At 33.8% G+C, this 15,139-nt stretch overlaps 1 protein-coding gene across 1 annotated transcript; it reads right to left on the reverse strand.

Moving 5' to 3' along the window:
* Positions 1 to 6,829: 6,829 nt before the first annotated feature.
* Positions 6,830 to 12,832, reverse strand: LOC124924211. Its single transcript, XM_047464280.1, has 4 exons — positions 12,573 to 12,832; positions 9,286 to 9,396; positions 8,861 to 9,001; positions 6,830 to 7,022 (listed from the first exon to the last, which is right to left on the reverse strand). The coding sequence occupies exons 1-4, from the start codon at positions 12,830 to 12,832 to the stop codon at positions 6,830 to 6,832; spliced, it is 705 nt and encodes a 234-aa protein (XP_047320236.1).
* Positions 12,833 to 15,139: the final 2,307 nt, after the last annotated feature.

Below are 15,139 nucleotides of genomic sequence, written 5' to 3' on the forward strand. Positions count from 1 at the left end.
AAATATATGAGAAAGAATGAATAAAATGATTAGAAAATAATGAAATAGATGAGTGAGAATGAAAAAGTATATATTTAAAAGTGACGAGAGAAAAAAACGTTGAGATTTTAAGCTTAAACACTGTAGAGAGATATAAAATATTGTGTTTAAATACCAAATGTGTGATTATAATTTTGTGTGTGAGCTTATTAGGCAAAATTAGTGTAACAGCTTATTACGCAAACGCCAAAACATAGAATTTAAATGTTGAATCAAACATGGCCTAAGTTAGAAATTTTAATTTGCATAGGGCTCTTGGCCCTTAGTGTCTTGTCTGTAATTTCTAATCTAAAATTCTCTGTTATGGTTGGGTTTTTTCAATTTGACCAGTAGTTTATTAGTTTATTTGCATAGGGCTCCTGGCCCTTAGTGTCCTCGTCCCGACTTTTTCTCGATTTCACCTCGATTCTACCCCAAATACTAGTAAACACAATTAAATATAGTTACCCTAACTAGTCCAAAAAGATTCATGTGAAGTAGTTCTAAGCATCGGCTCGATTGAATATTTTCTTTACTTTTGAAAGTAGATTTGATTTGTTTACCCATTTGAAATGCATGACATATTTTATCTTTTGCAAACTTCATATTAGGAATTCCCGGAACTAGTTCTTTAGTGCAAATATAGTTGATTGTTTTGAAATTCAAGTGGTTTAATCTTTTATGCCAAATCCAATTCTAATCATTCTTAGTTATCATGCATATAGTGTTATCACATTTAGTTTTCCAGTCTATCTTATAGATGTTTCCTATCCTATTCCCTGTTAGTAAGATGTTTCCTTGCTGGTTTTTAACAAAGCATACTTGTTTATGAAATTCTACTATGTATCCTATATCACACATCTGACTAATGCTAAGCAGATTAAAGAAGAGATTTTCAACAATAAAACGTTGTTTATGGTCAGGTTGTCATGGACAATCTTACTCTTGCCCACAGCTTTATCTTTGGAGTTATCATTGAAAATGATTCTTGATCCGGATTCCTTTACTATATCGGTTAGTAGTCTGTTTTCGGTCAAGTGCCTAGAGCAACCCCTATCCAAGTACCACTTTGAATCCTCCAGTTTCTTGCCCTGTTTTCCCTACAAAATACATATATTTTCACCTTTTGGTACCCATACTCGAATTAATCGGATGAATCTTCATGTGATATTCTTAATATTTCTACTTGTACCAGGCTTGACATCTCTCTGTCTGCCTTTGAGTACCTCATTGTATGATGGTGATCTTTGTTGGGAATTTTCTGATCTTTTGTTATATTCTTGTCTGACCGGCCTGTGGGCTTTCCTTCTCTCAGGATTAAGCCATCGCGCTGTGTCGGTTGGACTTACATACGTTAGTTCCTTTTCTATTTTTGAATCATGAGTTGTTGCACTATCGGTTGAGGTGCTCTTGACAAAGCTTATGAATGGAAGCTTGTCCTCGCTAAGCTTCAACTCTTTGGAAAATCTCCGTTTATCTAGGTTGCTAATGTCATAGGCTAGACTGAATTTACAGTTGTAAGGTCTCTGATGACTCGTCATCTCGCTCACAGCTTCTCCAGGCCGTTTCCATGCAGCAATCACATATTTGGTTCTTTTATTTTCTTCTGTCAACAATTGGATTGTCTCCTTGAGCTTCTCATTCTCAGAAGATAGTTTAATCGGTCCACCTATTTGAGATTCACTCGGTTCGCTAGTCTGAAAGTTTAGCCAGGTTGGTACGACATTTGACAAGTTCCTATACTCAATGATCATGTCATTGAGTGTAGTGACCAATTCTTCTCGGGTGAATTCCTCAGAGGCAAAGTTAAATACCTCTTCTTCATTCGACATAAGACAACTAATTCCTTCATCATCACTGTCTGAGTCGCTATGTGCCCACTGGCTCCCACCGTCATCGGATATCAAGGCTTTTTGAATATTCTTGTCGCCTTGACTGTTTTGTTGATGATCGTCCCTCTAGTTCTGATCAGTTGGTTTTTAGTCATCCCTTCTTGGCTTCCGGCATTTGGACCTGTAATGACCTAAGGCATTGCAATTATAGCAACGAACATTAGATTTGTCACCATTAGAATAGTTGTAGTTGTATGAGTTTGTCGGTTGGTTTTTCTTAATGAACTTCCCGAACTTCTTTGCAAGCATGGCCATCGCATCAATACTAAATTGATCGACTGTCTTGACAGGTACTTGAGTTGCCGGTTCCACCGAGGTTACCAGAGCTCTAGAAGCTGTTGAAGTTGAAATATCATCTTCATTTATGGATCTCATTTCGAATTCATATGCTCTTAGATCTTCGAAAACATCGTGCAGCTTCATCTGATGAAGGCTGTTTGATTCTCTCATCACCATTGTCTTAATATCCCAAGCACTAGGGAGTGATCTTAGAGCCTTGACAATCATTTCTCTATTGTCATATTTCTTTCTAAGGAGAGAGAGCTCATTTACCACACTAGTGAACCGGTCACCAAATTCCTTCATCGTTTCCCCGGGACGCATCTTGATGTTCTCAAACTTTTAGTGGCCACCATTATCTTATTTTCTTTGGTTCTTTCGTTTCCTTCATTGAGTTGGATGACCGTTTCCCACACCTCTTTTGTTGTGGTACATCCTCGGATCTTGGCAAAGGTGTTTCTGTCCAACGTTTTGTAAATAGCACTTCTACATATGTTATCCAGATTTTTCCTTCTTCTGTCATCAGCTGTCCATTCGCTCCTTTCTTTTTCGATATTTATTGGATCATTAGAGAGGATTAACGTCATTTCATCGGCCATGGTGGTTAGATGAAGTTGCTTGTGAAGCTTCCAATCAACAAATTCTTCGCTTTCGAGCATTGGAACTTTGTTGATGTAAGAATGCTTGCCTCTGGTTACTTGAGTATAGAGATGAGTTGCTCTGATAGCTCTTGTTAGGATCGGGATCGACGAAGGAGATTGGGGGTCTCGCTAGGACGAACGCTTACACACACGCCGGTTAACACTAACTCGGTTAGAAGTTAATGTCGATCTCTATACTTCGCAACTTGTCACGAACTCTTGAACCGAGTTCAAGTGCGGAACTTGTTCGTTTCAACTTGAAGCAAGACACACACGGTTTAGACAGTGATAAGAAATTATGAAATGTAGAAGAAATACAACGCAAGATTTATGGATGTTCGGAGATAAAGCTTCTACGTCACTCCTTCTTCTCAAACGTTGAGAAGAATATTCACTCAGAATATTCAAACCAGTTTATAATACGTCGAGTAACCGAGGCTTATTTACTACTCGTTTTCAACTTACAACACTCACTACTCACACAAAATAGATGAATTTGTAATACACGTGAAAGATCTAACACACTTTTAAATGTTTTACACAAATTATGAACAGAGAGGAATTTAGATTTCAGGATTTATTCTACTTTTGTTCGTATGTATTTGTTCACTTGTATATTGTGTCAATCTTCTGCTTGTGATTTTATCTCCTTAAGTAGGAAATATGACAACGGTCATACTTCTCATCTTCAACGGATATCTGCATGGTATCCCTTTGTGTATTGATTCTGATTGGTTGATCAGAGAGGTACATGAGGGCATTTAATGGGTTTAATACTTCCCAAGAAGCAGATCAGCAGGATATATTTGTCTTCTTCCGATTTGGTTATCTGGACCAATGAGACAAGTATTTGCTCCAAGTTGACTTATACCAAAATGACAATCTGACTTTCTTCAGCAGGCCTCTATATTCCAAAAGTTTTCATCAGACTTGTACTAAAGTGGCAATAGTACATCTTGATTATGTGAAGGTTTCCTTCTGTATTTTCCGGAAAAGATTTATGTTGTACTAAGATAGGAACTATCAATTGTTCTCAAAAAAAATCTTTCTTGGCATATAACTGATTTTTTCTTTTGGATCTGACCGGTCAAGCTACTGATTTTGTCTTGTATGATGGCTAGGTTATACTAAGTAAATTATCAGACAAGCCATCGGTTGCACCGTCTTTTATAATTACCGGTCATGCTGCCAAAATGGAGAGACCGATTTCTCTTCCTTCACATTAGCTGAGCGGTGAACCAATTTTCTTCTGAATATATAGCTGAGTATAGAGTTGATGTATATGAGACTAGTTTGCGTCGCCTTTTTAATATCAGTCAGCCGAATTAAGGACTAGACCGATTCGTAGATATGAGATTGATTTGTAGTTGATTCCTGATTTGTAGCTGATTCCTTTATTTCCTGCACAAACGGTGGATTTGGTTAAGTTCTGTAGATAGTTTATTACTTACTAATCAAATATCTATTTTATCTAACGTATAAGACCTTTGCCGACAAATTTGATAACGTCTGTCAGTATAGGACCTTTGCACGGCCGGCCTGGTCCTGAGGATTGGGGGCCAATGTAATTTTACATTTTAAGGCCCATAACACTATAAATAATTTTTTTTTAAAATTTTTTAATTAATAATTATCAATATTTTAATTAACAAAATATATAATCTGAATTAAATATATAACAACAATATCTCATATATAAAACATTTCATAATAAATATCAAAAACATTAATATAATAAATTTTATATGAAAAAAAGATACAATAATAATTAACAACTATGAAAATACACATATCGATCTAAAAAAACAAACAAACTATGAAAACATACTTCTCCTTGCATTTTTGGAAGCAAAATTTTCAATTAAGTCATCATATTCTAATTGTTCTAAGCACTCCTTTTCAATTGATATCATCGCTAATCCATTTAATCTTTCTTGTGACAACCTGCTTCCCATAATGACCTTGTAAAATTAAGGATGTCAATTGATCATTTTACTTCTGCCGGTAATATTGTCTTCAAATTACTGAGCTCTTTAAATAACGCATCCCCATCAATGTCCATTTGTTGATTGCGTTTCAAGAAATTTTCTAATTTAGTGCAATCCTTCCTCAATTTCTCTTCACTAACACTTTTGAATTTTCCATTGAACAAAAATCCAAAGAGTTCTTCAAAACATTCAAGTTGTTCAAACCGATCCCGAAGCGATGTAAGAGCTTGGTCTATAATGCGGAGAAAATATGTAATTCTAAATTTATCCTCTAATGATTGATTACCATCGGCATAATCATTCACACCCTCATCAAATTTCTTCGATCTTCGAGAAACTCTTTTTTGAACAAACACTGGATCAATGCCAACTTTACGTGCAAGTGTTCTAGTTTCCTCCATCAAATCTTCAAAACCACATTCTCTAACATTTTCAAAATATATAATGAGCTCCTTCAATCTTGTAATTGCATCATCAATTTCCATATATTCTTGTTGAAGCAATTTACTAACATGATTAACTTTATCTAAAAGTATGTACCAAATGCATAAGCTAATTAATAACTCAAAATCTTCTAAAATATACATCCACAAGCCTTTAACTTCTATCCTCCCAATTTGATCATGCTTTTCCGTAATAAATAATTCAACCAGAGCATCTCTAAACTCTACTAATTGATTTTTTATTGCTCTAACACTTTCAATACGACTTTTCCAACGAGTCGTTGACAAGGACTTTGGTGTCAAATTCTTCACAAATGTTTTAAGAAGATCCCACCGTTGTGTTGAACTCGAAAACAATGTATAAATCTTTTGAAGATATCCAAAAAAATATTTTGCTTGGTCACAAGATTTTGTAATATCACATATAACAAGGTTTAAACTATGACATCCACACAGAATATAAAATGCTCTAGGATTTACATCAAGTAAGCTTTTTTTGTACACCTTGATGTTTACCTTTCATATTGGAGCCATTGTCATAACCTTGTCCTCTTATATCATCAATGTTGAGGTGAAGTTCAATCAAAACATCTTTTAGTCGTTTGAAAAGTCCAAGCCCCGACGTGTCTTCAACATTTATAAACCCAATAAAGAACTCATGCACCTTGACAATAATATCATCAATATCCACACATCTTATAACAATAGTCATTTGTTCTTGATGACTTATATCCGGAGTACAGTCTAGGATAATGGAAAAATATTTAGCTTTTGAAATCTTCTTGAGGATTTTTTTCTTTTATCTCTTCCGCCAACAAACTTATCAATTCATTTTGAATTTTGTGGCTAAGATAATGATAGTGAATTATTTTATCTACCATCAGTTGAAGGTGTTCTTTCATAGTAGAATTAAATTCCGCAAGAAATTCAATAAGCTGATAAAAAAGTCCATTATTATTCTCATAAATCTTCTCACTAGACCCACGAAAAGGAAAATTATTTCGTGAAAGATACTTTACACTCCCAATTAATCGAGTTAGTATTAACTTCCAACGATTTATCTCTTTGTTGATTAGTTCTTCCCTCTTTTTGTCAATTGTTGTATTTTGTTGTAGTCCTTTCTCCAATTCATTACATCTTAGAACATTGAGGATGTGTTTTGAATTACTTTCATAGTCTTTAATCTTTGAATAAAGGTTACTCCAATCATTATTTTCATCTCCGGCCAAACTATTTGTCATAGTATTATGCTTAAATAATTTGCAATAAAAACAAAAGACCTTATTCAACTCATTTGAATAAATGAGCCATTTCCTTTCTTGTTTCTCACCATTGAGAAGAATAGAAACGTAAAAATTAGAGGAAAAACGTCTCCCACTTATATTATCCTTAGGAAACTCATCTTTTAAAATCTTAATAGGACCTCGTTGAACTAACATTATCCTTTTTGAATCATTCATATTTCCCCACAACCCTGGATCATAATTAACGTCAACATCCTTTTCAAATTCAATATTAACATCCCTAGTCATTGGTTGTTCAAGTATATTATCTTCAATCCAATTATTTTATTCATTATCCACTTGGACCACTTCATCCTCAAGATTACTAATAGTTTGTTCCAATATTTCATCTTCTACTCTCACTCTAACATTTTCTTCATTATCCACTTGGACCACTTCATCCTCAAGATTACTAATAGGCTGTTCCAATATTTCATCTTCTACTCTTACTCTATCATTTTCTTCATTATCATCTTGACTTAAAGGTAGATAACGTTTATTTTTAGCATTGAACAATTTTGAAATCGAACCCACTAATCATTCGGTCATTGCCTCATGTCGTTTCTTGATATTTCTTTTAGAAGCACCAAACTCATATTTTCGAAATTTTATTCGATCTTTATCATTTATAGTCTTCTTCGTCATTTTAACCTAAAATATTTAAACTAGAGTTTAGTAAAAGTATTTAACTAGATCTAGACTTCAAGACTTCAAAAATGAGAAAAAAAAATACCTACCGGGTGATTTGTTTTTTGTAATAGCCTGATTTGAGATAATAATGATGATATGATATCACTACTCTACAATAAGAAAATATTTAATGATTGATATTTTAATTTATAAAGTAGTAAAGATTAAAGATAAACAATACGAATAAGAAAAAATTAAACAAATAATTGAATAAGTAACATCATTTTCTCAAAATATGATTGTTGATTTGTTGTTACGAATTTGTAAACTTGAAGAAATAGAAAATGACCGGCGACTTAGTAGGGATTTAGGATTAGGATTAGAAAATTATTATGTGAATTTGAAGATCGATAGAATCATTGAAGAGATAAGTTAAAAGATATGAAATAGAAAATGACGGCTGTGATTTAGGGTTAGACTTAGAAACTTATAATATAAAATGATGGCCGCTTAGTCGATTAGGTTAAAAAATTACTATTAATATTAGATATTAGGTTAGAAAAGAGCGGTCGCCGCTTATCCAATTAGGTTAAAATTTTTTGATTAATATTACTAATATTAATTATATATTAGGTATAAGACCTTTGCCGACAAATTTAATAACGTCTGTCAGTATAGGACCTTTCACCTTTGTCGACAGATTTGATAACATCCATCGGTATAGGACCTTTGCCATTAGATTTGATAAAATCGGTTGGTATTTCCACTAAATAAAAATTGAATTGCCTATTCATTTTTTACATAACCTTACCCTATTATCTGCCAAACCAAAAGAAAATCAAAAGAAATGCAATACAAAAATTTCATTACATTTCAAAAATTCTCAATTAAAATGTATCATAATTGTCTTTAAATACGATAAACTAATCTAAAATATACATAAAGAATGAAATAAACATATACTAAAACGTATTAACTTGGGGGTGGTGGTTGATTCTGTAACTGTGCAAATAAAATTGCAATATGTCGTTTAGATTCCGCTAACTCTACTTGCATTATCACCTAGTTATTGGTGAGTTTATCAACACGCTCCTAGAGCTGCTCGTTCACCTCCCGTGAAAGTGTGTTGGTCGCACGCCTGAACCCATACCATAACGGTCATGTGTAGTTAGGTCCCGAACACAATCTCGATCACATCAAAGTTAGAGATACCTGGTGTGTTGTTAATCACTTGCTCCATCTCCACCTACACATTTTAAAGTTTCATCGTATAAGCTATATATATATATATAGTTCTATTAAATTTTCAAATAAATTTATTTATTAACTTACGATCTTCTGTTGTGACCGTTGGTCTAGAGTTGGGGTCGGGTTGTCTTTGTTGGCTCTCAGGGTTTTGATCCTTCTAAACTTCTCTATAATAGTCGGTCAGTGTTCGAGTTCAGCTTCCTGTTTAAATAAATGGTTCATCGGTAAATTAGTAACATTATTTATAGTAGGTTTAATTGAATAATGTACATACCAATTTTCAAGTACATGTGAAAAATGGTTTATTGCCCGTATGGTGCGAAAATATCACTTCTTTCTGTTGCCAATATTTATATTTCTCTTATTCTGCATTTAAAATAATAATGAAGTTAGAACTAGTGTCGTTGTTAAATATTTCAATTCTGAAATTGTATGTACCTTGAAGCTCTTGGGGAAGTACTAGTGTCTGCAGATGAACTTCCAATCCACTGGATCATAGCCTCGTGGGAACGCACAAGTACAACTGCCTCATCTTTGTCATAAATCCGGACGTAGTCTCGACTCAAATCAGAGCGCCACCTATCCCATATCTACTTGGTGTGTGCCATCCCGATCTCTCTGAATGTATCCATAGAGATATTTGTACTCTTGAATGAATCTTGAAAAATAAAAATCAGTAAATGTTATAAAACTCTATTTGAATGTTAATTAAATGCGTGCTCAATTTCTCACCATCATAGCACGCCATAGTGAATCCATTTGTTCAGTACTTAAAGTCCTTCAATTTAGCTGGCAATGCTTGATGTGTACGGGGTCCTACACCATCGACCTCACATGCCTAAACCACATATGTCTAACATCACCATATGGCCTCCCATCCACATCTCCGAAACTCAATGGCACCCTCAATCTCCGGGGCCTTCTCGCAAGTTCGATATTCTTGTTGGGACATCGTCTCCTCGTGGAGGAAGAACCTGCAAAAGTAGAAAACAATTCTCTGCAACTTCTCACCCATCGTACACCAACACCAACAAACAAAAAGGTAAGAAAAAACAAAACAAAAATAATGAAGAGGGAGAGAATAAATCTTTAAGAAGTTGTGGAAAAGAAGAAAGCAAAGTGAATTAAAGGTTTTAGATAAAGATGGATGACTCTTCTCTTTTGGATAAGCCAATTGATGATAGTTGGGTTAATGGTGATGATGCTTTAGAGAGAAAGTTAATTACAATTTGTTGTAATGTTTGTTGTAACGTATTAAAAAGAATCAGTGTTATATGAAGTCAAATTGGAAGGGTACTGGTTTTGGATAATATTCTAAATACCATACAATCTATTTAAAGATCAATATTAATGTATCAATATTACTGCTCCAGAGTCTAGAAAGATTGAAATAAACAATATATTGAAATACTCAACGTTATGACTATTTATGTGAATCAAATATACATTGTTACATATAGAAACCTAATCAATCTTATAGAATAACTGTTGTAGGATATATGTGAAGATGAAAGCAATAAGACTTTTAAAAAGAGCAATGCAAAGAGATTAGAGATTCACAAATTTAGCCTTAAATCACAAATCTAGCCCTAAACTCAAAGGATAACTTACCAGTTCAAAGGGAGGCGGCGAACAGACGACGAGCATTGGATGAGGTGGCGAACACACGGATGGTGAACGGATGGTGAGATATGACAACTTCACGGTGAAGGCGAAAGCGAAGTGTTTTGGTAGAGAGAAGAAGGATAGAGTGCATGGGAGGGTTTCTGCTAAAAACCCAATTTAAATAGTCAATACCGAAAGATTTGATAACACTAACGGTATTAACGTTTATTTAATGGCCGACAAATTTGCATAATTCTGTTGGCTTTGGCCTTAATTACCCGAAAATTTTTCAGAGTGTTGGAAAGGAGTTAATGCTAAAAAAATTGAGTAATTCTTTAGTCGAGGTGAAATACCGAGAGAATTAATTCAAATCTATGGACATTATTTTTTTTAAATTATGTAATTAATTAATAATAAATAAATAACACTCTAAAAAATTATATTTACTAAAATTAATTAATTCATTTGAATATATCTTTTAAATCAATAAATATTAATTCAATTTTACCTATAAAATTGTATGAAATTGTAAAATTCAAATTATTTATATTTTTTAAAATCTCATTATATTAAATTTTAAATAATAAAAATTTACTATTTTAAGAATTTACCCAAAATATATATTAATCAATACTATATTAATCAATGCCGAAAGAATATTCTAAATCTTTTGGCAATACTCTTAAATACCATCGAAATAATTGGCCAATTCCGTCGACTTTGACTCCTTAACCACAAAAAATTGGGAAAGAGGTCGATACCGAAAAAATTAATCAATTCTTTCGGAAATGAGGTGGTATAATACCGAAAGATTCTAGCCAAATTTGTCGATATTGATCCCTTCATAATTAATTTCGATTAAAATTCCAACATTAAGCACAATCCCTATCATTAAGAAACTAAACACAATCCTATACTTCAAAATTAAATACAATACATACACATCCTCACATCCAAACACAATTCATACACACATTCTAAATATAATCAAACACAAACCTTTATACATCCTTATATAATCAAACACAAACTTATATTTATAAATTCAATCACAATTACTATATATGAAAATTGACACACAATTCATAAGCATAAAAAATTAAACAAGATCCCTATACTTATAAAATAAAACACTTCTTGAAATCATATTTAGGGTTTCAAACTTGAGAGAAAACGAAACAGTAGAGAAAACCAAACAATAGAGTTAAAAAAATCATTATTAATTACAAAGGTCATAAACCCCATTATACAGGTCAAATTAAAAATTTAGTTCTTAATAAACTCATTAGTACAACTATTCCCTTTAGTTTTTAATACATCTAATTAATTCTACATTCTTACATCCCTTCCTCAAGATGAACATCTTTAAGATTCATCTTGTCTCGAAGATTATAAAATAGTCCACGATCCAAAGGTTTTGTAAAAATGATAGCCTCTTGTGATTTATAATAGACGTGTTGTGGTAAAATAAATCCTTGTTTGAAGTTGTCGCGAACAAGGTGATATTCGATATCTAAATGCTTGGTTCTTTCGTGAAAGACAGGATTTTCGGCAATATGAATTGCAGCTTGATTGTCACATCTTAAAGGAATTGAAAGCTGAACAGGAATATGAAAGTCTCTTAGCAAATATATTAGCCATTTGAGTTCACAAACTGTAGTAGCCGTGCTTCGATATTCAGCTTCAGCTGAAGATCTAGACATAGTATTTTGTTTCTTTGTTTTCCAGAAACCAGAGCGTCTCCGTATTTAACACAATATCCTGTAACGGATCGTCGACTATCGGAGCAGGTTGCCCAATCGGCATCTGAAAACTCTCAAGTAAACCATTAGAAGCACACGGGTAAAACAACCCCAGTGAATGAGTACCTTTTAAGTATCGAACAACCTGAAGTGCAGCCTCTCAATGTATTAAAATGGGTTTCTGCATGTACTGGCTTAACTGTTGTACGCTAAAACCAATATGAGGACGAGAAAAATTCAAATATATTAGTCGTCCAACTAATCTTTTGAATTTTTCTGGTTCCGACATAATAGGACTATTTTGATCGTTAAGTATAATCCCTTTTGACATAGGAACATCTGCGGGTTTACAACCAGTTAAGCCTGTGTCAGCCAAAATACCGAGAACATATTTGCGTTAGATTTACATATAAACCATCGCAAGTTCGTTTTAATTCAAGACCCAAAAAATATTTTACAGTTCCTAAATCTTTAATTGAAAACTTTTGATTAAGAAAACATTTAACATCTTGAATTATTTTCATATTATCTCTTGCAATTAATATGTCATCAACATAAACTAATAATGCAGTATGAAAGGACAATTATCGTTAACAGACGGTATAAAATTATATTCAAGTAAACGATTAGAAAATTGAAGATTCTATTGTCTTGAGGCTTGTTTTAAACCATAAAGACTTTTAGTGAGATGACAAACCTAGTTGATTGTTCCTTCAGTGAATCCTTCAGGAGGATGCATATATACATCTTTTTCAAGATTTCGATGTAGGAATGCGTTGTTTATGTCGAACTTTTGTAAATACCAGTTATTAACTGAAGTTAAAGCAAGAAATAGTCTTACCGTAACAGTTTTGGCAACGGGAGAGAAGCTTTCATGAAAATCAATTCCACTCTTTTGGTTGTAACCCTTTGCAACTAGACTCGCTTTGTATTTTTCCACTGTTCTATTCGGATTCAACTTTGTTTTGTAAACCCACCTGCAACCAATAGCTTTCTTTTCATTTAGAAGTGGGACTAAATCCCATGTATTATTATTTTTTAAAGCAGTTAGTTCATCATTCATAGAATCTTTCCAATGTTTTTATTTTAGACGCTTCTTTAAATGATTGTGGTTCTTTAATAGTTGAAATATTTTTCTAGAGTTAATGAAACTTGTCTCAGATTGCTGATAGTTTTCTATATTTAAAATGCTTATGGTACATTATTTTCTTAATATATTTCTTTGATATCAACCCATAAATCAATAACAGTTGTTGTTAGGATCTAGGTCGCGGCTGACGGACTGGGGTCTGGCCGGTTAGCACTTTCTGACAGCACTCAACGGTTGGTGTTTAATCTGGTTAGAGATTAACACCGGGTTTCAATACTACACAAACTGTCACAAACCCTTGAACCGAGTTCAAGTGCGAAAGTGGTTTGTTTCAGGTTGAAGCAACACACACAGGATGAATAGGGATAAAATCTAGAGAATATCGGTTTGGAAATTATGAGGTCAGTTTAAGGTTTAGTGAATCAGTTAGAACAATGTAAGTCGGTTAGTATGAGACAGTTAGGATATTGAGTCGGTTGGAAAATAGACCTGACAGAAAAAAAGAAGAACACAAGACATGTTTTTATGGATGTTCGGAGATAAAACTCATACGTCACTCCTTCTCGAAACCACGAGAAGGATATTTACTAAGGAAAACACAAACACAAATACACGATCGAGACTTATTTACTGCTCGATAAACACTCTTACAATTCTCACAGAAATTGTAATCACACTTAAGTTCTCAATCTTGTAGAGAGATAAACACACTTAATTTATCTTGTCTTGTATCTTTGTTTTTTTCGTATCTTGTATGCTTTGCCTCATCAGCTCCTTTTATAAGTGAAATGTGCCAACGGTCACATTTCTTCAACGGATACCTTCAGGGTCATCCTTGAGTCTGATTGGTTGAGCAGATGTTCAGCCTTGCATTAAATGCGGTTCTGGTTTCCAAGGCATAGGTCAAACCGACTATGTTTGTCTTTTACTTAATATAGCAACTGTCGGTTGGTTAGTTGCCTGCACCTGAAAGGTTGCGCCTCTGACTTATCCCAGAGTAAAAAGATCTCTTCAGGCAATCTTCTGCAGCCTGCAGAGTATCATCAAACTTGTATGGATATGGCAATGTCACAGTCTGATACTTTGATGTTATCTTCTGCAAATACACAAAGTATCTGTTTGCACCGATTTGTAAGTTGTACTTAGTTTGATATTCTTGACTTCTTTCTCTAAGTAGTATTCTCTTCATTTCGGTTCATTAAGTCTATCGGTTTGATATTCAACCTAATACCTTCAGGTTTGTTCAATTGCTTCTTCTAGCCGGTTAGATATTCAAGATGATAACTTCAGGTTTGTTCATTTACTTCTTTTGTCCAGTTTGATATTCAACCTGATAACTTCAGGTTTATTCATTTGCTTCTTCTGGCTGGTTTGATATTCAACTTGATAACTTCAGGTTTGTTCATTTGCTTCTTTTGTCCGGTTTGATATTCAACCTGATAACTTCAGGTTGGTTCATTTGCTTCTTCTGGCCGGTTTGATATTCAACCTGATAACTTCAGGTTTGTTCATTTGCTTCTTCTGGCCGGTTTGATATTCAACCTGATAACTTCAGGTTTGTTCATTTGCTTCTTCTCGACGGTTTGATATCCAACCTGATAACTTCAGGTTTGTTTATTTGCTTCTTCTGGCCGGTTTGATATTCAACCTGATAACTTCAGGTTTGTTCATTTGCTTCTTCTGGCCGGTTTGATATTCAACCTGATAACTTCAGGTTTGTTCATTTGCTTCTTCTGGCCGGTTTGATATTCAAGCTGATAACTTCAGGTTTGTTCATTTGCTTCTTCTGGCCGGTTTATATATTCAACCTGATAACTTCAGGTTTGTTCATTTGCTTCTTCTGTCCGGTTTGATATTCAATCTGATAACTTTAGGTTTGTTCATTTGCTTCTTCTGGCCGGTTTGATATTCTGACCGGTTATAGTTCTTGACTATTCCTGGACAATAAGTTTATTTATGTTAAGTTCTTTATTTGACCGGTCAATTTTATCTAACAATTTCTCCCTTTATGATTATTTTATTTAAAATATTCAAAACCATGCAAAAGTAAGAAGTAGGCCGGTTTAAAAATTTTATGTTTGTTTGGCCGATTTCTGAAAAAAAAACGGTTTGGTTTAAGGAGAACATTATTTGAAGAAGAATTTTGTATGAAAATTTTGTAATCTAACAATTCGAAAGAAAACTTAGACTCAAAAAGTGGTTTTGTGAGGATGTTAGCCACTTCATTCTTGTTCCCTTCATGTGATCCGTCTGTCAGCAGCCGGCTGTCCGGATGCAATG

The sequence above is a fragment of the Impatiens glandulifera genome, chromosome 1 (assembly GCF_907164915.1).
Source record: "Impatiens glandulifera chromosome 1, dImpGla2.1, whole genome shotgun sequence".
Classification (NCBI taxonomy): Eukaryota; Viridiplantae; Streptophyta; class Magnoliopsida; order Ericales; family Balsaminaceae; genus Impatiens; species Impatiens glandulifera.

What these genes read in the sequence shown, in the direction of transcription:
- LOC124924211 (XM_047464280.1), bottom strand. Translation starts at nt 12,832, where the DNA reads ATGAATGATGAACTAACTGCTTTAAAAAATAATAATACATGGGATTTA. An exon ending in TGTGGATGGGAGGCCATATG is followed by an intron (nt 9,002 to 9,285) that starts GTGATGTTAGAC and finishes GATATGGGATAG; the next exon opens with GTGGCGCTCTGATTTGAGTC. An exon ending in ACTTCCCCAAGAGCTTCAAG is followed by an intron (nt 7,023 to 8,860) that starts GTACATACAATT and finishes TCTACCTTTAAG; the next exon opens with TCAAGATGATAATGAAGAAA.